The following is a 22,608-nucleotide window of genomic DNA, read 5'->3' on the forward strand; positions in this document are numbered from 1 at the left end:
CTTCTTGGCAGGGTAAATAGCCAAGTGCACTGATTCATCAGCCAGCTTGGAAATATGGCCTGTACTCAGATGGAGCTTTTTAAGACAGCTTCCCAGGAGCTTGTGGAAGTCTGGACCTGTGTGCGGTGACCCTTGCTGACAACTAGCATGGGAAGCAAAGGCCAACCAAACAACCCAACCTGTTCTGATCTTCTCTATCAGCTATGTGCAGACATTTAGTTTGTGTTCGCCTGAAGAGTGGGAGGAATACCTCTAGTTAGACTTTGAAGCACATGCTTGTTCTCTAAGTGCTGCCTTCTACGGCAGCTACACAGTGTGGTTACCCCAGCACAACAGAATAATTAAAATACATGAGATGCAATAAGGGAGACATTTAGAAAAGCGTAATTTCCTAGTGTCTTGAGTAAAACCCTACAAAAATGGCAATAAAATTGGTTTTAGCAGCCTTGAATTTGCTTCCAAGTGCAGAGTGATTGCATGCATTTCCCTTTTGAACTCAAGTCACAATTTTGTTGTCACTTTTCCACTGGTATCACAACTAAGAGATGCTGAGAACCTGTGCTTAGATAACACACTAGTGTATGCTCTGTAAATACTAGTGGTTTGTCTGATAACTAATAGAACTGAAAAGAAAAATATTTTTTATTTAACAGGGAATGTCAGAAATTGAAAGGTTTTTCCCTTTCCAAAACAGTGTGAAAACAAACAACGAAAAAAAAATTCATGAATCTCGGAGGCAAAAAGATAAGGTTGCTTGTAACTGTTTCATTTGTTTCATGTCAGCAAGGAGATCATGGTCTTTTCCGGTGGTACCAGAGGCAGCTCAGCACCCTGCAGGGTAGACCTAAAAGTGATGCAGCATACAGGGAAATCAAAGGAAGCTATTTTCCCTCAGAGATTAGAGCAACAGCAATTTACTGTCATTCTGCTTTCAGTTTCTTTTTCTATTTTTCAAGAACTGGTGTCCTGGTAAGGGGAACATTCTGCTCCCCTCTCTTCACACCTGCCCCTAAACAAAGCTTCACATTCTGGAAATGCCTGAAGAGATCTGATCTTCCTAGAATTAATATACTTATGCTTCTCCTTGACAGAGTTGACCCTTACTCAGCCCTCATTTGGTTTTGGAGGGGCATCTGCACAGACTTTTGCAGGTTCTGACACACGCCCATGATCAGACACAAGCCATCTACAATCAGGAAGCCACATAGCTGTGCTGACACAGAGAGACCAGGCCGAAATGAATGGCAGAGAGAAGAAATCAGGATTTGATATTTTCCTATGCAGTCTTAGCTCCTGGGGCTCAAACTGGAAGACTTTGGAAGAACGTACCTATTTGTTGCATTCATACCAAATGGGCTATGGAGTGGGTGCTTGTTGCTCAAGAGACACAATGTTAGATTGTTGGGCTCATATTAGGTTCTAAGAACAGATAACGTTAAAAAAAAATTCAGTGAAAAACAGAGACAAATTTGTGCCTAAAACTGCTAAATGCCATTTATTTAACAACTGCACTGTCAGTCAGCTTACTGGAGGTTAAAACAGCCTTTTGCAATCTTAAACTATGGTCACATTTCCATGGTCTCCTCCATAACTTGTTTAAGAGGTGTTTTATTCATCAGAGGTCAGTAAAATAAAGCCAAGCGAGTGCATTTTCCTATGATGAGAGAATTTTGAGATGGCAGACACCTATGAGATAATTTACTTAATCTCCCAGCCAAGGCAGAGCTGGTCCAAATAATGTATTTGTCATTGTTTTATTCAATGTAGTTTTAAAATTCTCAAGATTGCAGCTAAATCCTTCTGCTGAGTAAGACATTTTTCCTGCCATTCAAGTCAGGCCTTTCCTGCTGGCTATGTTGCCGCCACTGTCCATCTTAGGACTGCAGTTCTTCGGCTTTGCCACAGGCTATAGGGGTAAGTCGTTGCTAGTGCACTGGTGAAGTAAAGGATTGATGGCTGTGACATTTCTAAATGAGCACCAGGCAAAGAGCAGAGAGATTTGAGAATCCAGGTTCTTCTGCAAATTCTTTCTCCCTCTCCACGTTTCACGCATTCCCCATTTTCAGCTCTTTTACCTTGTTGATGAGGCTGGGATCTCCTGGGCTGCTCTCGTCATCTTCTGAACTCTTCTGTTCCTCATCTGATGTGATGACCTCCATCGGTATCACAGAGACTGGGCACACCTTGTAGGGCTCAGTGTATGCACTGCAGAGAGAAAGAGCAGTCTAGCTCACTGGTGTTACTCCCAGACACTTGGTATTGCTCAGACATAACAAATCCACACATTGCTCAGAGATAACCAGTCAGGGGTCAGGGAATCCCTGGAGACCTGCTAGGCTTGGAAAGCAAGATTTCTTAAGCTTTGTTTTTTTGCCACCAAGTTCAACAGCAACCATTTAGGCAAGTAGAAAGGTCTGAAAGGAGCAGTAGGAAGTTAGCTGAACTTGTTCAAGCTTCCCCAAAAGATCAATGTTCTGGCTCAGCTTGGAGCAAAAAAGTTTATACTTAGTTGCAACCAGAACTGCTTTTTTCCTCCCTAGTCAACCCCTCTAAACGGATGTAATAAAATCATACTAACAGCTCAGTGCTCATTAAACATGGAAATTAGATATCTTAACAATGGGTTTTCTGGGAAAATAGCAAAAGGATGAGAAAAGTATAATTGTAATACTAATGGCATCAGTTAAAACACAAAGTACTCAGATCCCAGAATCCTTGAGTTGTTTCAAGGGAGTCTGAATTCATCTCCACAAACGCAGAGAAAGCTATGTGATAAGAGCACTGGATCTGGTGTGGAATACAGGCCAGTGTCTTCCCAGCATTTTCTTTTAGAAAAAAAGAAAAAAAAAAAATTAAAATTGCCAGTTATTTTAAAACCTCCACAAAGCATGACTAGAGGTAGGTTCCCCGGATGGTGCCTGCCCTTTGCCTTAGAAAGGTGTTTTTTATTGCTGATCTGAATATGTCTAGCTCCAAATTCCAGTTACTGGATCTTGTTAAACCTTTCTCTGCTGAACTGGAGGCAGTCTTCCAAATTTTGTTACTATGCAGGAAGGTACTCACAGGCTGTATTCAAGTTGCCCCTTCATTTTGTCTTTTATATGAAATATGTGAAGATCTTGGTGCCTTACTATGTCATGCCTCCTATCATTTAATCATTCTAAAATCTCTGAACTTTATCCAGTTATCCACCAGCATTATCCAGTTTTAGCACCAGTTTTACTACCAGCCAGTTTCAGTACTATTCTTGGTATTGCAACACAAGACTCGATATTCCAGCACTGGCAAAAGAAGTGCCAAATATACCACTGGTAACACCCATCTATTCCTACCTGACTTTACTATGTTTTTATATTAAAGGATCAGATTGGTATTTTTGGACACAGTATCATTCTAGGAGCTTATATACAGCTTATATGCCACAGTGGCCCCAAGGCTTTTACATTTCCAGGGGTAGGTTCCAGCATTCAGCCAACAGGGTAAGTCTGTTGTCTTGAGAAACAAAATCTGACATCTCCGTGTGTTCCAGTAGACATCTTGGCCAACCAGGTGGGTCTGTAATGTGGACCTGGCTTACTCAGTATATATGATTTCTGTAGTTCTCATTCTCATTTCCTCTGTAACTATTAATTTGCTTTCGCAGCGCTGCCTTATCTCTTTATTTTTCTTTGATCACTTGGGAATCCCAGATGTGAACAAATCCAAAGCTTCAAAGCCAATGCTAGAGTGACAGGAGGCTGGGCAAAGATGGGTTAATGTAAGTGGGAGGGCAATGAAGAAAGAGACTCCCAAGGCCACTGACCAGACTCATATTTCCTTTTGGAAAGGAAACTCTTTACATATCTGCATTCAATTCCAAGCTGCAAACAGGGCTGTGTCTCCCATGCAGGTGTGGCTGCCAGCCTTTCTTTTATGCCATAAGCTTTTCGCTCATGTGCAGAATCAAGGAGCTCTTGCAAGCTGCCTAGTGTGTTTGCCATGGCTGGGCAAAGGGCTAAGCAGCAGCACTTGTTCTTGTTTATTATTAGTGTCTGCAGTTTTTCAGTGTGGGTGGCCTCACCACTGCCGAAAACCTGCCTAGTTATAACTACAAAGGGGCCTCAGCACAAGTGAAAGCAAGAGCAAGGCAGATACAGGAACAGCTCAGGAGGCTTATTAATAGTTTAGCCAGTCTGTCTCCTTACTCGCACAGCCTTTCTGCAATTTGTAATTGTTTGCCCCAGCATACGTGAAATGAAGTCCCTCCCTTCTTTTTTTTCTCTCTCTCTCTGATAAATGTCTGCATTATGTTAATGTAAGAACACATTGTAATTTGGGAAAAATGCCTCAGTATATTAGCCTGGTAATCATTATGAATGGCATTATTAAAGGCTTATACAGTAGCAAAACTTGCAATATTGATGAACTGTTGCATGGGTTTCATTTAGAGTAGGCTTGCAGCCTAGTGGCACTGGCTTGTGCTTAAAGAGAAGTCTCAAAATGTTATGGGTCTCATTTGCACATGGGATAGGCACAGGCATGTTTGTGCCACCCTCTCTATCCTGCCCTTCTTCAGCCACTCCAGCAATACTCAGGTCTTCACTTCTGAGGCTATTCTATATTGTCATAGAGCTCCTGGGCAGTATACCTTTCCTGATAACCCAGCATGTGTTTTACTCCAATGAATTCACATCTTTTCATCCATTTTATATGTTTACACTCTTGTGGTCTCCTAGCAATCCTAGCTCCTGAAGACTTGAACTGTGCCCAGGAACTGGTCACCAGGTGAAGGTGCCCAAGCAGCTTGGTCTTCACTAATTCCACTGCCAGCTGCGTGGAGGAATACACCAAGGATGCAGAGATAGGTGGCAGATGACTTCTAAGGTACAACAGGTTTTGGGAAATTTTATAAAAGGATGATATGGAGAATAATTTTAATGCAGGGCAAGGTCTTACACACAGGACAAACCCTTCAGGTATGCCCAAACAATTACCATAACTGCATATTAAGTATTTAATCTTAGGACAAGCTGCTGTGCACCCTGTCAAAATTGCCTGGACATGTTTTAGCACTTTCCAAGAGACTATGTAGGTTGCTTTTGATGTTGGTAAACTGCCACTGTTGGAGGAATCTTCCAGCTTGATATTTGAGAACAGAAAAATAAATTGTTTTATTAAGATAATAGAGTGACCAAGATTAATGAAATGTAACCACTGATCATGCCAAGAGTCCAGGACTAATACGGGGGAAATAGTCACAGCCAACCTCATACACTGCAGTTCCTTTAAAGCATTTTAATCTCCATTGATCACAGAATTACAGAATGGCTGAGGTTGGAAGGGACCTCTGGAGGTAATCTAGTGCAACCCCCTGCTCAAGCAGGACCACCTAGAGCCAGCTGGCCAGGACTGTGTCCAGGTGGCTTTTGAATACCTCCAAGGATGGAGACTCCACCGCCTCCCTGGGCAACCTGTGCCAGTGCTCAGTCATTCTCAGAGGGAAAAAGTGTTTCCTGATGTTTGAGGGATCCTCCTGTGTTTCAGTTTGCACCCATTGCCTCTAGTCCAGTCACTGGGGACCACTGAGAAGAGCCTGGATTCATCTTCTTTGTACCTTCCCTTTAAGTATTTATACACATTGATGAGATCCTGTCTGAGCCTTCTATTCTCCAGGCTGAACAGTCCCACCTCTCTCAGTCTCTCTTCAGCTGTGAGGTACTCCAGTCCGTTAATCATCCTTGTGTCTTGTCTTTCGTTGAACTCTCTCCAGTATGTCCATGTCTCTCCTGTACTGAGGAGCCCAGCACTGTACACAGCACTCCAGGTGTGACCTCACTAGTGCCAACTAGATGGGAAGGATCCCCTCCCCCTATTTGCTGGCAATACATTTTCTAATGCAGCCCAGGATATCATCAGCCTTCCCCTAGGCACCTTGATTATAGGTGTCTGTGAAGTACCTTTCAGTGTGGTTTTGTAAAGAATAACCCTTCTATGGACAAACAGTAACCTTGCTTGACTAACTTGATCTCCTTTTATGACAAGGTGGTGCGCTTAGTGGATGACGGAAGGGCTGTGGACGTTGTTTAACTGGACTTCAGTAAAGCCTTTCGACACCGTTTCTCACAGCATTCTCCTGAAGAAACTGGCTGCTCATGGCTTGGATGACTGTAGCCTTCGCTGGGTAAAAAACTGGCTGGATAGCTGTGCCCAAAGAGTTGTGGTGAATGGAGTTAAATCCAGTTGGTGGCCAGTCACAAGTAGTGTTCCCCAGGACTCCTTGTTGGGGCCAATTCTGTTTAATATTTTTATCAATGATCTGATTGAGGGGATCGAGTGCACCCTTGGTGAGTTTGCAGGTGACACCAAGTTGAATGTTGATTTGCTTGAGGGTAGGAAGGCTCTACAGAGGGATCTGGACAGGCTGGATTGATGGGCTGAGGCCAACTGTATGAGGTTCAAGAAGGCTGAGTGCCAGGTCCTGCACTTGGGCCACAGCAACCCCATGCAATGCTACAGGCTTGGGGAAGAGTGGCTGTAGAGCTGCCTGTTGGAAAAGGACCTGAGGGTGTTGGTCGATAGCTGCTTGAATACAATCCGGCAGTGTGCCCAGGTGGCCAAGAAGGCCAACGGCATCCTGGCTTGTATCAGAAATAGTGTGGCCAGCAGGACTAGGGAAGTGATTGTCCCCCTGTACTCGGCACTGGTGAGGCTGCACCTTGACTACTGTGTTCAGTTTTGGGCCCCTCCCTACAAGAAAGACGTTGAGGTGCTGGAGCATGTCCAGAGAAGGGAACAGATCTTATGAGGAGCAGCTGACGGAACTGGAGTTGTTTAGCCTGGCGAAAAGGAGGCTGAGAGGAGACCTTATCTGTCTCTACAGCTACCTGAAAGGAGGATGTAGTGAGGTGGGTGTCGGTCTTTTCTCCCAAGTAACAATCGATAGGACAAGAGGCAACGGCCTCAAGTTGCACCAGGGAAAGTTTACATTGGATATTAGGAAAAATTTCTTCACAGAAAGGGTTGTCAAGCATTGGAACAGGCTGCCCAGGGAAGTGGTGGAGTCACCATCCCTGAAGGTATTTAAAAGACATGTAGATGTGGTGCTTCGGGACATGGTTTAGTGGTGGACTTGGCAGTGCTAGGTTGGTTTTGATGTTAAAGGTCTTTTGTAACCTAAACGATTCTATGATTCTGTAACTTTATAAAGCTATGGTAAAGCAGAACCACCGAGTTAAATTGCAAGCTGCAAGCCAAGATAACACAAAGAGAGAACTCCATTGGAGAGGACAGGGTTTGCTAGCCCATTTCCCTCAGCAGACATGTCTAGATCACGAACACCACAGGCACATGTGGTGCTTACTGGTTCCCAGTGACAGTTTTTGAGAGATTAATTAATTAAGATTAATACACAATCTTAAAAATGCACACAAACTGAGATGAGAAATTACTTTCTGTAAGAGGATACAGAAACACTGAATTAAAACAACAACTGTTGTATTTGAGAAGAAGCTCCGTTTCAGGAACTGTGTGATCTTTGCCTATGAGTTTCTAACATGCTCTTGAATGAAAGACTCTGGGAAATTGTAACGTGATATAGGGTAGGAGAGTGAAGTAATGGGTGCAATGATTGCATGAACCAAAAATGGAAATTGTAGAATCATAGAATAGTTTGTGTTGGAAGGGACCTTTAAAGGTCATCTAGTCCAACCCCCCTGCAGTGAGCAGGGACATCTTCAACTAGATCAGGTTGCTCAGAGCCCTGTTCAACCTGACTTTGAATGTTTCCAGGGATGGGGCACCTACCACCTCTCTGGGCAACTTGTGCCAGGGTTTCACCATCCTCACTGTGAAAAATGTCTTCCTTCTATCTAGTCTAAATCTATGCTCTTTTAGTTTAAAACCATTACCCCTGGTTTGGGAAAAAGTCTGTCCCTATCTTTCTTATAAGCCCCTTTTAAGTATTTGAAAGGCCGCAAAATCAGAAGTATCAGCTTATATTATTTCATGGCAGTTCTCTGCAGAGCTCAATGAAGTTATTCTAGAAGAATATCTGGCAACTACATTCTGTCTTCCTGATACTGATTTGGACAGTGTCATCTCAGCAAAATCAAGTAAGCTTACTTAAGCAGTTAGAAAAACATCATTTAGCCCAATGCACATCCTGACAGAAATCCCAGAATTTGTTCAGCTATTTTAAAGTATATTGCAGGGAAATGGGGAAAACAGCTACAAGCAAAAGATTGTAATGCTGCTTCTCTACTGGCAACAGGAAAGTGCAGATGGGATTTGTAAAGTAACCTAAGGCAGTTAGGTGCTAAAATCTCATTCGATTCCAGTTCCTTTTAATGTCTGGTACTGCAAACTTACACTGCTGAAGGTGGCTTTAACTAGTTTTGTGCTGAAATTCTCAGCAATGTTCTTGTGGTTAGTTATGAGATTTCACCTACTATGGTGGAAAGTAAAAGGAGCTAAGAATAGCCGTGTTATCTTAATGTTGTTCAGTTGCAGAAACTTTGGAAACCACTCCATCTATGTCTGTCCATCTGTGCTCTGAAACTGCCCTTGAAACATGGAAAATTTGGAACAGACAGTAGTTTTTCAAGGTGAATCCAGTGTAATTCTCAGCTACCCTGTATACACAGGAGACTCTCTTCAATGGGATACCAATGTCTTTTGACCTCTGTTGATTTCATATTTTGTTACCATCATCTGGGAAGACTGAAAATGCTACATAGAATCATAGAATGTTTTGTGTTGGAAGGGGCCTTTAAAGATCATCTAGTCCAATTCCCTGCCGTGGGCAGGGACATCTTTCACTGGATCAGGCTGTTCAAAGCTCCATCCAAACAGACCTTGGACACCCCAATAATGGGGCATCCACAACCTCTCCAGACAACCTGTTCCATTGCCTCACCACCCTCATAGTGAAGAATTTCTTCCTTAAATCTAATCTAAATTTACCCTCTTTCAGTTTAAAACAGTTGCTCCTTGTTCTATTACCACAGGCCTTGGTAAAATGTCTCTCTCCATCTTTCTTGTAAGCTATTTTATAACTTAAGCCTCCTTTATATATTGAAAGGCTGCAATAAAGTTTCTCCAGAGCCTTCTCTTCTCCAGGCTGAACAAACCCAACACTCTCAGCCTTTCTTCACAGAAGAGGTGTTCCAGATCTTCGATAATTTTTGTGGTCCTCCTCTGGATGCTCTCTAGCAGGTCCGTGTCTTTCTTGTACTGGGGACTGCAGAGGTGGATGCTAGGGTCCAAAACCAGAGGTAATTAATATTTGCTCTCCATTTATTATTGCCTTCCAACCTACTTGCATGTTTCATGTAAGTAATTGCATTGAGTGGGTCACTCCTAGTTTATCCCTGACCTCTCTGAGAAGATATTGCATGTCTCTGCATTTCTTTTGTTTTGATTTCTTTCCTGCAGAATAAGGGATCACTTAATTCTGACTGCAGTCTTGGACTTGTCATTACATTCACACCTAGGGCAACTGTTGAACCTGTAAAAGATGGGATCTCTGGGTAGCTACAGTCCTCTGTAAACTCCCTTTGGTGCACTGCTAGAGTCTAGTTACTGTCAAGTTGTGCTGACTAACAATTCAACAACTAATTGTCTAGCAGCATTTCCAAGCATGCAAATCCTGAGCTCTCACCATGATACCTTTGTCATGATCAGTGGAGCCCCTAATTAATGTCTGGTTTATAACATAGAGAGACATTGGGTCTTTTGGATGCAAAAATATCTCACTGTGTTTAAACCTCACACTTCAATCTGTTGTAACCCAATCAGATAAGAACATAATAAAATTACTGTAAAAGGCAGGGGTTTGTGTTCAGGCCTTAATATCCTGATGGTCACAATTGTGGGAATTGGGTATTGCATTCCCAGGTGCTAAGAATGCTTAACCAGCAAGACATCAGTTCTCTGTCTTCACTGCAGTTTGTATGTAACCTCTTTTTCCATCAACTGTGGCCTGCCTCCTTCAAGGCAGGCTGCCCTAAGAAGTAGTGTATTTGGGTCATAACTCCATAGCCCTGAGATTAAAATCTATATTCCACCCATCTACCTCCAGTCCCCTATTCACCTGGCTGAGCCCTTTAGTTCCCACATCCTTAATCATTTACCACTTAAATACACCATGAATCTAAACATGCTTTTAAGGTAAGGAGACCTACACAAGCTCACATGTAACCCATGTGCCAATGGGCATACATTTTTTCAGGCATCTGATTTTGGTCTTATTCTTTCCACAGAAAGAATATTTTTTTTCGTTTTATTCTTTCTCCTGTAATTTCCCTGACTCTGCCCGCCCTCCCTGCCTCCTTGAAAGAGTGAGCAGCAGTGGTTGCAACTTCGGTAGGAAAGCATGTAGACATTGTTGCTCATGAGATTTTCTCAGTCAAAAAGACATGATCAATAAAGACTGTAGTTATGCACCTCACCAGCAAGTCTCAGTGGTCTGAATTACAAATTCTGCTTCTTGGGACACAACAAATTATTAGTTGTTGTCCCAGTCACTTGCTATTTCATTTGCTTCTTCCCTTGAATCCAGATCAAGCAGGACAGTACTACTCCTTGATAGCTGATTAAGAACAACTGTTTTTTCTCAAACAGCCTATTCAGAACTGATTATCAGCTGCTGCACTGAACCAACAGTAGCTTGAGCTATCAGTGCTGCAGCATTTCTCAGCTCAACTGTCACCTGATTGTTCCCTAGTGCTCAATTAAGAAAGGCAAAATGTCTTGGTGTTGCCATCCCCACAGCACTGGGGATGTGGTGTTTGCTTGTAAATCCATCAAATCTAGAAACGCAGTGCCCCAAGAAACACTCATACCTTTGAGGGCAGCAAAAATACACACAATGTATTAAAAAACTCCTTCCTGATCATTGTGGATAATCAGCATGGATTAGACACAAGTCAACAAGGTGGTTTTTTGGAACTAACTACTATTTTGTTGTGCTGAATTGCAAGGAAGAACCCACAACAACCCACAGCAGAGTTTTATTTGTTCTTTCACTGAGTTTATTGTCAGACTCCTGCAAAGAAAATGTTCCTCTAATGGGTTTGAGAATGTGGATAAATAAATAGATCTGTCACAAATGGGTATCTTACCTTCATTTTCCTTCTTATTCCTCCTCAAAGCCCAGTGTCTTTAAAGACCTGCCATAATAACATCAGTGTTTATTGAAACAACATGGTGGTTCATCAGCTACAGCAGTTTTCCTCCCTCAGAGTTCAAATGGATCCTGGCACTTTGTGTGACTTATAGGGCATATCTAAGTGCATGTAAGATGACACCATGCCAAATTAATTACCTCAATCTACACGTGCAAAAAGGCTAAGATCTTCTAGGAAATTAAACATTATAATTATATAGAATATAATTTATAATTAAATAGTTATGCATACATAAACTATAATTATATATAGTAATATATGAGTCATAACTGTTCAAAACCTTGTTTTTCTTTATTCTGCTAAACGATATTTTTCTTTAGCTCATTAAAAGCACTGCTAAATAAACTCACTGCAAGCAATAAACTTTAATGCAGTGGAAGATGCTAATGAAAGTGTGGATGTGGAGAGTAAGGGGAGAAATAGTTGCAAAGTTGGTAGTATCTCAATAGACATGGTAATCCTCAACTAATTCTCTTCCTTGTAGAAGTGTTATGGCTGAATGAGAGCAGATTGCAGACACATTATCTGCTGCTCCTCCACCAATTGTCTGTAGTCATTCCAAGAGTTAGCCAGCACAACAGACGGAGCAGTGGGCCTTCTGGGACAGCCTAACCTTAAATTGACTGAATAAATGCAGGATTAGGCAGCACAACAAAAGTATTTTATTTAGCACCAGTTTCATTATAATTAGCAGAGCTGCTGATAGGTATGGAGTAGGGAGAAGCCATATACATGCACTCTACTAGTTACCTGTGTACTTTCACCTGTGAACATGTATTGGTGCATCTGGAAAAAGGTGCTTTGGAATCTACAGACTCTCTGGTTATTCTGCCCCAATATGATGGATTCCCCCCTGCCGCCTCCCTGTTGTCTTTCACTGTACATCCCCAGTCACTGCCAGGACAGAGAAAGAGAGAATATTTGACACTACCTTTAAGAGGATTGGGGGGTGGGGGGGAAGGACAGAACCTAGAGATCCCGCTAATTTCTTTTCTTTGCATCTGTTGCAAACTGCTAATTAGATGCTGCAACTTACTTACCACCAACATACTTGAAGGGCCAAAGAACCCCCTGATTTATTACATGAAAATGTCTTACGGTTTCAAAAGTGCCTGCAAGTAAAGATCAAAGCAGTATTTGGTCCAAAATGTCACCACAAGATGAAGAAAGCAGTAGAAGAGGCTAGAAACCACATCCTTGGTCCCATTCCTGCAGTGGAACAACTGCTATTAAAACCTGGCTTTGCCAGTAATGGCTCACCATATTCACTGTTTCCATATAATGGGAATAGGAAGTAAGTGAACTGTCTGTGTTTCTGGGGTAAATGGCGACTTCTGGATTTTTCATCCATTCATTAGTGAAACCACAGTTCTGGATTGCTAAAAGACAATTCTTTGCTAAAGAGAAGCAGTGGTGTTGAGTTCAGTTAGGCCTAGATCCGCCAAAGCTCTAAAATAAATGTCAGTTATAACCCTAAGTATTTTTCTGTGTGTATTGGTCATTGCATTGGCAATTATTGGCAAAAGAGTCAGCAAAGCAGGTTTGTAGGAACTACTTAGGAAGGCATAAACAGTTATTCTCTCTGCATGGAGTATGTCCTCTATAAGTATAACCTCCCTGAAGCCAACTGAGTGGTGGTGAGCTTGACACGTCAACTCAGAATCAGATATGCTCAGTTTACAAATGACTGGTAAATTGCTGCCATAACCTTCCCATCCCATCCCATCCTTCCAGCCTATGTCCATTCTCAGTTGTCTGTCATAGGGATCTTAGCTCATAACTGGATATAATGTACTGGATGCAAGAGGGAGACCAGAATGTCACCTGGACACAGCTGGGTTATACACATATATAAAATCCCCTCCATCCAGTGGGGAGGTAAAAAACCCCACAACCCCCCTCTATTATTGGACCACATGGATTGAATGCAACAATACTGCAGTATCCCTATCCCTGGCTTTATTTCAAGTCACATGCCCAGTAGTTATTAGTTCAAACTCTGTCTTTCTCAGACAGTGACATCCTTATTGCAAAAAATTAAAATCATATGAACCCAATGCAATTATGGTAATTGGAAGAGGCAATGGGGTGCTGAATGACCCTGTTTTATTAAAACTGATTATTTATTTTCTTGTATTCATTTGTAAATTATTTTTTTGTAATTCATTCTGCAAAAGGAAGGGTCATTACTGAAGGAAATTAATGTCCAAATGCATTTAAAGCCAATGAAAGGAAATATCTGTTAGTGCAGCCTGTCAGTTGACCTGCCAGTCAGTTCCCTTTTATGGCAGATCATCAAGGCAGATACTGCAGCCCAAGTCTGAAAAGGGCAGGAAAGACATGATGTCTGCTAATAATGTACGTGGCCCGTCAAGGCAAGGTAACATAGGGATGACCACATTTCACACTCTGAAGCATAGGCTGCTAGCCTGTCAATGCCAGAAAGTTCTTCCTCATGTCACAAATGTTTCAATTTGAAATTTGCTTTCTTGCATTGGAGTGGTGCAGGATATAGGAGAGGGGAAGAGGATTTTCGGCAGGTGTGTAAAGCTTTTGCTCTGTTCTGAACAACTTCAGAGACGAAACTCTCCCACCTTCAACCACTGCTCCTGGAGGTGCTTACAGAAGAATGGTGCTGGTGCAGGTCTAGTTTTGGAAGGGAGTGCAGGCAGTGAGGAGTACACAGGGGCTTGGGGTCCCTCGCAGGGAGTGTCCTCTGGCCCAGCTTGGGGCAGCATAAGTAGAAGAGGGATAAGAGAAAGCCTGGCAGTAAGGTTTCACTAGCCGTGTCCCAGATATGCTGGGATGGATGGACTGGTCTTGCTTTGAGGCACCTGCACAAACCTGCACAACCAATCCATGTTTCAGGCTCAGCCACATGTACCCCAGGGTGCACTGCTCTCTGCAGGCATCGTTCCCCTCCCCAGTTCTGTGGCTTTAAACCACTAGAAAAAAACAAAGCAACAGTAAAAGCTGGACATGCCTGAAAACAAAACACGACGTCCTTGGGCCTCAGACAAGTGGCACACCCCCTCCCTACTCTCCCAGGCACGCCAGAGAGGCAGTAAGCTGTGGCGGCCTCAACTTGTGCTCAGCCTGGCCCTCCGGCCCTTGTCCTGCATTTCCTGTAAACAGGGAACACTTCCTCCCCAGAGATGACCTGGCAATGAACTAGCAAGGGCTGACGCTCAGCTGCACCGCACCCAATGCCCCACCATGCCAGAAGGTACAATGGGGCAGCTGATAATGCATAATAGGTTATTAAAGGCAGCTCTGCCTTTTATAGGCTACTTTGAACACATTATTTACATCGCATGTCAGCTACCACAGAACTTTTACTTTCATTAAATCATTAGCTTCATAGGGCACCCAAAACTTCTCTATCCAACAGCATCAGCAGAGGTTTTCCTTAAGGCATCGAGAAAGCTGTTCTTATGCTTCTCCTTTTCTTCTTTCCCTTGCTAAATCACAGCCCTGTTGTTCTCCAGCATCCTATTGTTCCCCATCTCTGGTAACCTTTTGCTATGTTGAATCCTTGTGATGCTTGGAAACCTGAATTGAGAGGGGCACAATGAAGACCCAAGTGCTTGGCAGTGACAAAAGTCTCTGTTTTGTGCTGTGAAACTCTTCTTCTTTCCCAGACCTTGCAAGCCATACATCTGAATCATGTTGGAACTGTCCATTCTGCACATCTGTCAAGGGACAGAAGATGACAAGGAAAACATCCACTAATTATCAGGATGGTTTTCAAGTGATTTGCTGAGCAACCCCTGGTCACAGCACAGATGGCCTCTGACAGTGAAACCACTCAGCACTTTTGCCCTATTCTCTATAAAATGACTGTCTGACTTTGGATACAGTGGTGTAAAACTGGTAGGAATTCACCCTGACTTTAGTGGAGTCACTTTATATTTATAATTGTGATCTTTGAGCAGAGTAAGACCCTCTGATTTCACTCTGAACCCTCTGTAAGACTTTTTCCTCTCATAAATCGGTGACAGGATGACCCAACCACCTAGAACTGCATTAATAAAGAAAAGGAAAAGATATCTCCTGTAAGAAGTGACCTTCAGCTAGTCACCTGATGGTCATCTCAGAGTATGAGAAGAAGTACACCTCTGTGGGAAGACCACTGTCTGGGAAGCAAAGCTGAAAACCCTACCTTACTACAAATTCTTTGTTATTATCTTTGGCATGTTTCTTCTCTTCTTTGTGCTTTGGCTGTCATTTGTGTAAAGTGGTTAATCCCAGAGCAATGCCATGTTTAAAATACAGGTAAGACTGAAGGATCTGGACACAGTAGATCCCTACCAGCGACTAAAACCAAACTCCCTTGGGGCACAGTCTTGCTTCTGTTCTTCCTGTTGACTGCAAACTTAAAGGGATTTCACTATTATGGTCCATTCCTTAAGTCAAAGAAGGATGGGTACCCGCAGGATCATGCCCATGCTTATTTCAATTAAGGCACAGAGTAACGTTTACATTCTTGTAAGCCAAACTGAGATACAGAAATCTACCTGGAACCATTTAACAGTAATGTTTGCTAGTGTTGCTGTTTTCTGCAGGGAGTGGAGGTTCTTGAGTTATGGCTCTCAGTTGCTTTCAAGCAGCCAAGCTGGCATGATTTCTGCACAAAGGCACACACAGGAGAAGAACACCAACAAAGGAAGGTTTAGGCAGTGCTACTTGCCCAAGGAAGTGCAATTTGTAAAAGAATTGCAGATAGACACTTCAGAAAAAGGTCTGCATAAATCATTCTGTGGGAGTTTTAGAAATGGAGCTAGGCAGAACAAAGGCATGTTTGTAACACACAGTGGGCTCTCCTGGAGATGCTCAGTGTTGGTGGACTGGTTCTGCTGTGTTACAAGCATAATAAAGGGTTTTAAAGTTTTAAATAGTTAAAATTTGGGTCCAGATGTGTTTTGTGGCTGCACAAGGCGGTTATTGACTACACTGAGCTACACAGAACTAGAATATCTTTACAAGTGCTGTTCCTCAGTGTCTTTAGGTTTGTACAATACAGCAGCTGCTCTGTACTTTTGCACATACAGTCCTGAAACTCAAGAGTACAGCAGGGACTACACTATTGATTCTGGAATCTAGGCTGGACTGAGATGTGATTAGGTATCAATTAGGCAAATGTGATAATTACGGCAGCAAATGGACCCAACTCCTTTTAATCCTTTCAGAAGATCTGGTTTAGTGTAATTCTTAAGTGATAATAGAAGTGAAAACTCAAAAGAGGATGCCAGCTTGGAAATATGTCAGTGAAACACAAACACAAAACTGAACTTGAATCAATCATCATTTGTTGCAGCCAGAATTTTTAGTGATCTGTTTATTAATAGAAATCTGAATTCTTGGCACCTGATTCCAAAAGACAGCAGAACTGGTAGAAGACAGAGGGCTTGGTTTTGTGATGGGAAACATTGTTGGATTTTTTTAAAGCTGTTTGGAGTTGTGTCAGGAAAAGACTTAAAATTAGTATTCCTAAAGCCTTTTAGATAACAGAGAAAATGACACTTCCAAAGCAGGTAGTGACAGTTTTCAGTTTTTATTGTCTTTCCTTTAAAAAAGAGAATTTTATTCTTGAATTAGGAGAAGTAGCAGTAACACACCACTAATACTTCACAAGGTCTGAATCTGCTACAATACTCAGGCAATATATTAATTTCTTGCAAGTACTGCCTTTCTTAGAAGTGAAGTTACAAACACCTTGCGTGATAATGAGTCCAAATAAGAGAATTATCTCTAAGCATTGTTACAGCATTACTGATTTCAATTTCATTCATGCATAAGTAGAACAACAGCTGGTTATGCACATGGGGAAATAAGGGCAGAACATGGAATTTCAAAAGTGTTATTAGGAACAGTAGGACACCCATGATTTGTAATTGCCATTTCCATTGTCCTGTATGGCTTTAAGGTGTCCCTTTCAATGCAATGACAACATCAGATCTTTCAGATCCAGCAGTACAAGAGTGCCCAAGTGTGCAGTGTGAGTGCCTTCAGTAGCAGCTGGCAAGAGGATCTCACAGTGCTTTACATACTTCTGTCCTGCAATTAAAGAATTAACCTTGCAGTAACTCAGATTAAACCCTTCATTTGACATGTGCCTCAGGCTGAGAATGGTACTGAGGTTAGAGGGGAGTTAAGAGAGAAGTATAGGAACAGTGGATGCTGATAAGGTGTCAAACTGCATCCCAGGCTACCAACTCTCCAGAAAAAGAAAGATCGAACCAATAGCTCCCATGCAGGATTGAATACAGGCAGGCAAACAATGTGTGGCAGACTTCTTGACCTAGGAGTAAGAGGAGTAACATATGCCTTATAAACCGTGAAGGAACAAGAAAAGATGAGGAATGAGCTCCGTTATGAAACAGCACCCCGTGCAATAAGGGTAGAGGAACAAGCCTCAGAAGCATTGTAGATACACCCTGCCCAATTCCTTGAGAGAGGTTGAGAGTGTTCCTCTGTCCTCCCACCAGATCAAAAGACCCCGTGCTTACACTTCCCACACAGACTAAACTAGCACTGATTCTTGCCATCGTTCTTCAAGTGGCACCCTCAGTTGACTTCGCTGACGTGGCAGAGGGCTTGGTAGACAGACCAGTATGGAACGTGCAGCCCAGCCTTCTGCTCTGGGGATGAGCAAAAGCAGCCAGCAATACAAGCGGCATCAGAGCTGTCAGCCCAGGCAGCTTGTATAAGGATGTGGCCAGAAGCCGTGGCCCACTTATGACAGCTTGAGGCAGTAATACAAAAGAAAAGAGCTGACCCTTGTCAAGTGATTTTCTGTGGCTTAATCTTGCTTCTATCTCTGTAATGAAGTGTTCTATGTGCAGGCAGATTGAGGATTTGCTCCACATTTATTGGTTCACTTTCCAGGGGGCAAAACTCTTTCTTTTTGTATGTGTATATTACAGTCAGAAATATGGCAGCATAGCTGTAGTATGGAGAGTGAGGCTGTGCCTCCATTACCATTTGACCAACAATGCTAGTGTGTATGGCCTGGGTCCTCAACCTGAAACTAGCTCAGCACCAGAAAAGCAAATAGGTTTTGCCCATTTAGCTGTCTGAATGGGGTCACACAAGCCCCTGGAACAATGTAGAGGAAGTGAAGATGGGCAAGGTCAAGGAGGAGGATGGGACTAGGCAGTATTGGAATAGATCAGCTTATATTGTTTTAATACCATAGTCTGGGCTTTAATGTGGGCTGCACAAGGCCATAGGGCCATGGGAGGTATACACACACCAGTGTGTCCTGGTGTGTGCAGTCCTGCTTACCTCTGCAGTGTATTCTGCAACCACTTTGTGCTGTTTACTTTTCAGAGAGCACCATGGTTCAAGTGGTACCATGTTTATCTGTGTGAAAAGTACTCAGATACCTTTTAAAAGACCATCCTGCTATAGTATTGCTCCTCTTTATGCCTTGAAGTTTTTTGTTGAATTGTCATCTCATTCCCCCAGCTTTTCATCTGAGACACTTTTACACAGGCTGTGAAAGTCAAACACTCTGAAATACTTCACAGCTTTAAAGCACTGATGAAAAAGGTATTTTATTTGCTACATGTAGAATGGCAAACTCTGATTACTGCAAAATCTGGACTGTTAGTTCAGTTTGTAGAGGACTTTACCAGGAGATGACTGTTTTTCTTTGCTGCAACATCTGAAGCTTAGAAATTTATTTTTGAGCCTCAGAAAACTGAAAATAAATTATTTCAGATGTTCTAGAAATGAAGCAGAACTGTGTCCATTTTTGGTTGCCCTGAGAGAAAAACTTGTGTGTATTTCTCCCTATGGCTGCTCTTTTAGGCACTGGATTGTGAGAAACTCAGAATCTAACTCACAGTGCTGACTGATTCAAAGTGATCTGCATCAAAAAACAGAACCAGGGGAAGCAAAGACTGTGTTTTCTGTATCTTAGGCTACAGCATAAAGGAGTTTAATTTAAACTTTGTCAAAACAGACATATTGTTCACACAGAATGCTTTTGTGAATTTTTCCCTTTTGGAAAATGTTTCCACTCACTCTATTTTCAGGTGCTAGCCTGAATTATCAGGGCAGTCAAATCATAAACAGCTGTTCAGATCCTCAGAGGTACAAATCAACAGAGCATACCAATATACCCCAAATGAGCCTCTGGCACAGTATCGTTTTCTCATCCAGATTCAACTTATATAGTCACTTTTCTGACTATAACACATTTACCAATGTTCTTCTGACTATGAGTTCTGGATCCAGTTAGAGAAAGATGATACATTTCACAAAAAGAAATTGTCTGATGACATGGCACATATCGTAGATCGGCGATCAGGGGTATGTTCCTGATTATTCTTCTTTGTTTATTTTTGGCAGTGTAACCTAGTCACTAAAACTTGGAACCAGAGCCTTTATGTTCTATTTTCATTTTATTGCCAGTTTGTTATTCCATACTTTCCATGGAAAATAATTAAAGTAAGTTAAGTTCAACATTGTGAACACCATGCTGCCCTGCAGGACTCGTAAGATGGAAGGGGAGTTGCCATTTCCCTGTACTAGTAGGATCATCTGCTTTATCAACACCATGCAGCCAGGTCTGGGAACAAGCCGGGGAAAAATACAGTGAAGCTAGAATCAGAAGGAAACCTGACTAGATGACAATAGTAATATTCCCTATTAAAAAAAGCCAAACAGAACCAATTATTTTTGACTGGAGTGAGACTTAACAAACTCCTGTCTTAGCGCTGTCAGCATTACTCCAGCTATTTGTGTTGCCAGAACCACAAAGGAATTTGTACAGATTACATAACCTTTCTTGTTATCTACCAAAATGTCCTTCACTCTTGAGGGCCATTTTCATAGATGGTCAGCCCTGGCCTAAGTCTCTCCCACAGAGATTTTATGAAGCAGTGGTAGTTTGTGCTAAATGTGTCTTAGTTTCACACCGAGATCCTCAACATCAGTTGCTACTAGGAAAGAGTTGGGGAGTTTTAGATAGCTGATCCCTTGAAACACAAGCTTAAAACTGAGCTGTCAGTTGCTACTAGGGAAGAGTTGGGGAGTTTTAGATAGCTGATCCCTTGAAACACAAGCTTAAAACTGAGCTGTCAGTTGCTACTAGGGAAGAGTTGGGGAGTTTTAGATAGCTGATCCCTTGAAACACAAGCTTAAAACTGAGCTGTCAGTTGCTACTAGGGAAGAGTTGGGGAGTTTTAGATAGCTGATCCCTTGAAACACAAGCTTAAAACTGAGCTGTCAGTTGCTTTCAGGCCAGCATATGCTTGTCCTGTCATTTGGTCATGGGGTAGGAAAACACTGAAAAATGCAATCATCTTTTTCCTGCATCATTGTAATACTGCTTCTTAGTGCTGGTGCTGCAAGGTTCAGTGACCTCAGGCAGTGTGAGGGAGACTGCATCGGGAATGCTTCTCCCTCCCGCAACAAAGACCAGTCCAGAACAAAGCAGTGCCCAGTCTCTTGGGTCTTAAAGTTCCTGAGCTCCTGCAATCTGGGTGTGCATAAATACTTCCCTATCAGAAGGGCAGGCAGGTTTGGCAGCTTTTCCTATCAGTTTTCAGACAGATCTGAGGACATATGAAAGGAACTGACACTACTGAGAAACCTCTTATCTTCATGGTTGTTCTTCCAGCAGGGATTCCCTTTGGACTGGACAGCACATATTGGATTTGAGACTCAACTATTCTGCGGCAAGGAAGACAAAGGGAGCTCCTGGAATTCTAAACTAATCAAGACCGTGTATCTGGCTTTTCTTTCCTAACGTTTGGGGGAAATATCAAGTGAACTGAATTTTCTTGTGTTTCAGAGATTCACCCAGTTGTTAAAGCAGAATATTTCCAGAAGGAGAGAAACAAAGCTTAACTGCTAATATGTAGGGCTGAGTGACAGCGCTCAGTGGCTCTCCTCTGTCTCGTAAGATGTCAGTTTCAGTTCCCAAGTTAAAATTAGAGATGGCTACAAATTTGCTTGGCTGAGGCTTTTTTGATTAAGAAATCAGGCTTGGCATGATTAAAAATTGTATACATTTGTGACATTTGTCTGGGATTAATCAATTAATTCTGGCCTCCCCCAATGATTCTGGAAAATCAAAACCATTTTAATTCTGCAATTCAAAAGTACGTTTTAGTTCAGAATTTACTTCAGTATCTACATTTTTTTTTTACTTGCAAATGAAACAATCAGAAAAAATGTTGGGAACTACAGAATTCCTTTTTTATTTCCCCTTGGACTTTTCAGGCACACCACATATTTTATTTCTCTTGCAGCCACTGATGCAATGTTTTTCCTTAGAACTGCAATCAAATGGCAAGATAAATTGTTTGTCCAGCACGGTTTAAAAGATGGTTTTACATTTTTGTCATTTTACTGTATGTCACTCTCACTGTGGCTCTTTACCCTTGAGTGTATTCACTGTGATGTGTTTTTATTTCACTGCCATTGTCTGGATTTTTTAAGCCTGACAATGTGAAAGCAGAAAGTTTAAAGGAAATATTTTGTGGTGCTTAGTTTTAGCTCACATATTGTCCTTATCTATTTAAGGACCAGAAGATTTCACTTCAATACTGTATACAGTCCGTTACTTCTGAAGGCGTGTGTGCTAAGGAAGAGACCTTTCTGAGCTCTTCTAGCCAATTCTCAGAACTAAGAATGCAGTTTGATACCTGAAATGTAAGAGGGTCAACAAGCCTCAGTGAGAAGCTTTCATCAGAAACATCAAACTAGCTACTCTTGAATAGCCCCACCTGCCTAGATGGCCCATGAGGAAGATGTAGTGGGTTAATATCCAAGTTTTTTTCCCAAATTTACTAAATATATTCAAGACATAAGGACAAGCTGCCAGCAGACTGAAGAGGTATTTAATTTGAGACAGCTGGATGGAGACTGCTGAACACAGATCCAAGCAACTATCACTTATCTCAGTTCCTCAGTACCTAGCTGTATTTCCTTTGAGGAAAAGAAGTTTTAGGACATCCCTGTGATACTGATAAAGCTGGTGTAGCATGAGTAGAGCACCAAAAGGTGTTCACTGATGATAGGTTTAAATCTGCTTGCTCTAGGTCTTTAAAGGATAGCATCTAATTAATCCAGCCAATTACTCAAGTGAAAGTCCTTTTATAAGCTCTTTAAGAGGGGCCTTGGCAAAACAGACTGTGCCTCTTAAATGTGTTCTTCCATCCATTAACTCTAATTGGTCGATTAAGATAAAATTAATTGTTGTATACCACTGAACAGCAAATCTTTAAGGCAGTTTTTACATTAAGCCCCTGTGGGTCCTGTAAAAGAAGAATTCTTGTAGGATAATTAAAAATATGCTGTACATTATAAATAACTTTGCTGTGTGGCACAACAAACCATAAACTATTAGATTAGATTTGCATTTAAAATGTAATAGCATTCTGTTGTTTTTGTTACAAATCTAATCTAGAGGTATACCCTATATCAT

General features: G+C 42.0%; 1 protein-coding gene across 1 annotated transcript in view; it reads right to left on the reverse strand.

Moving 5' to 3' along the window:
- FGD5 (FYVE, RhoGEF and PH domain containing 5) overlaps positions 1 to 22,608 on the reverse strand; it is a 102,621-nt gene that overhangs the window by 66,824 nt on the left and 13,189 nt on the right. Inside the window, exon 3 of the mRNA XM_010288060.1 lies at positions 2,076 to 2,205. Coding sequence (XP_010286362.1) covers positions 2,076 to 2,205 — 130 coding nt within the window. The remainder of the gene's footprint in view (positions 1 to 2,075; positions 2,206 to 22,608) is intronic.

This window comes from Phaethon lepturus, unplaced genomic scaffold (assembly GCF_000687285.1).
Source record: "Phaethon lepturus isolate BGI_N335 unplaced genomic scaffold, ASM68728v1 scaffold15320, whole genome shotgun sequence".
Taxonomy (NCBI): domain Eukaryota; kingdom Metazoa; phylum Chordata; class Aves; order Phaethontiformes; family Phaethontidae; genus Phaethon; species Phaethon lepturus.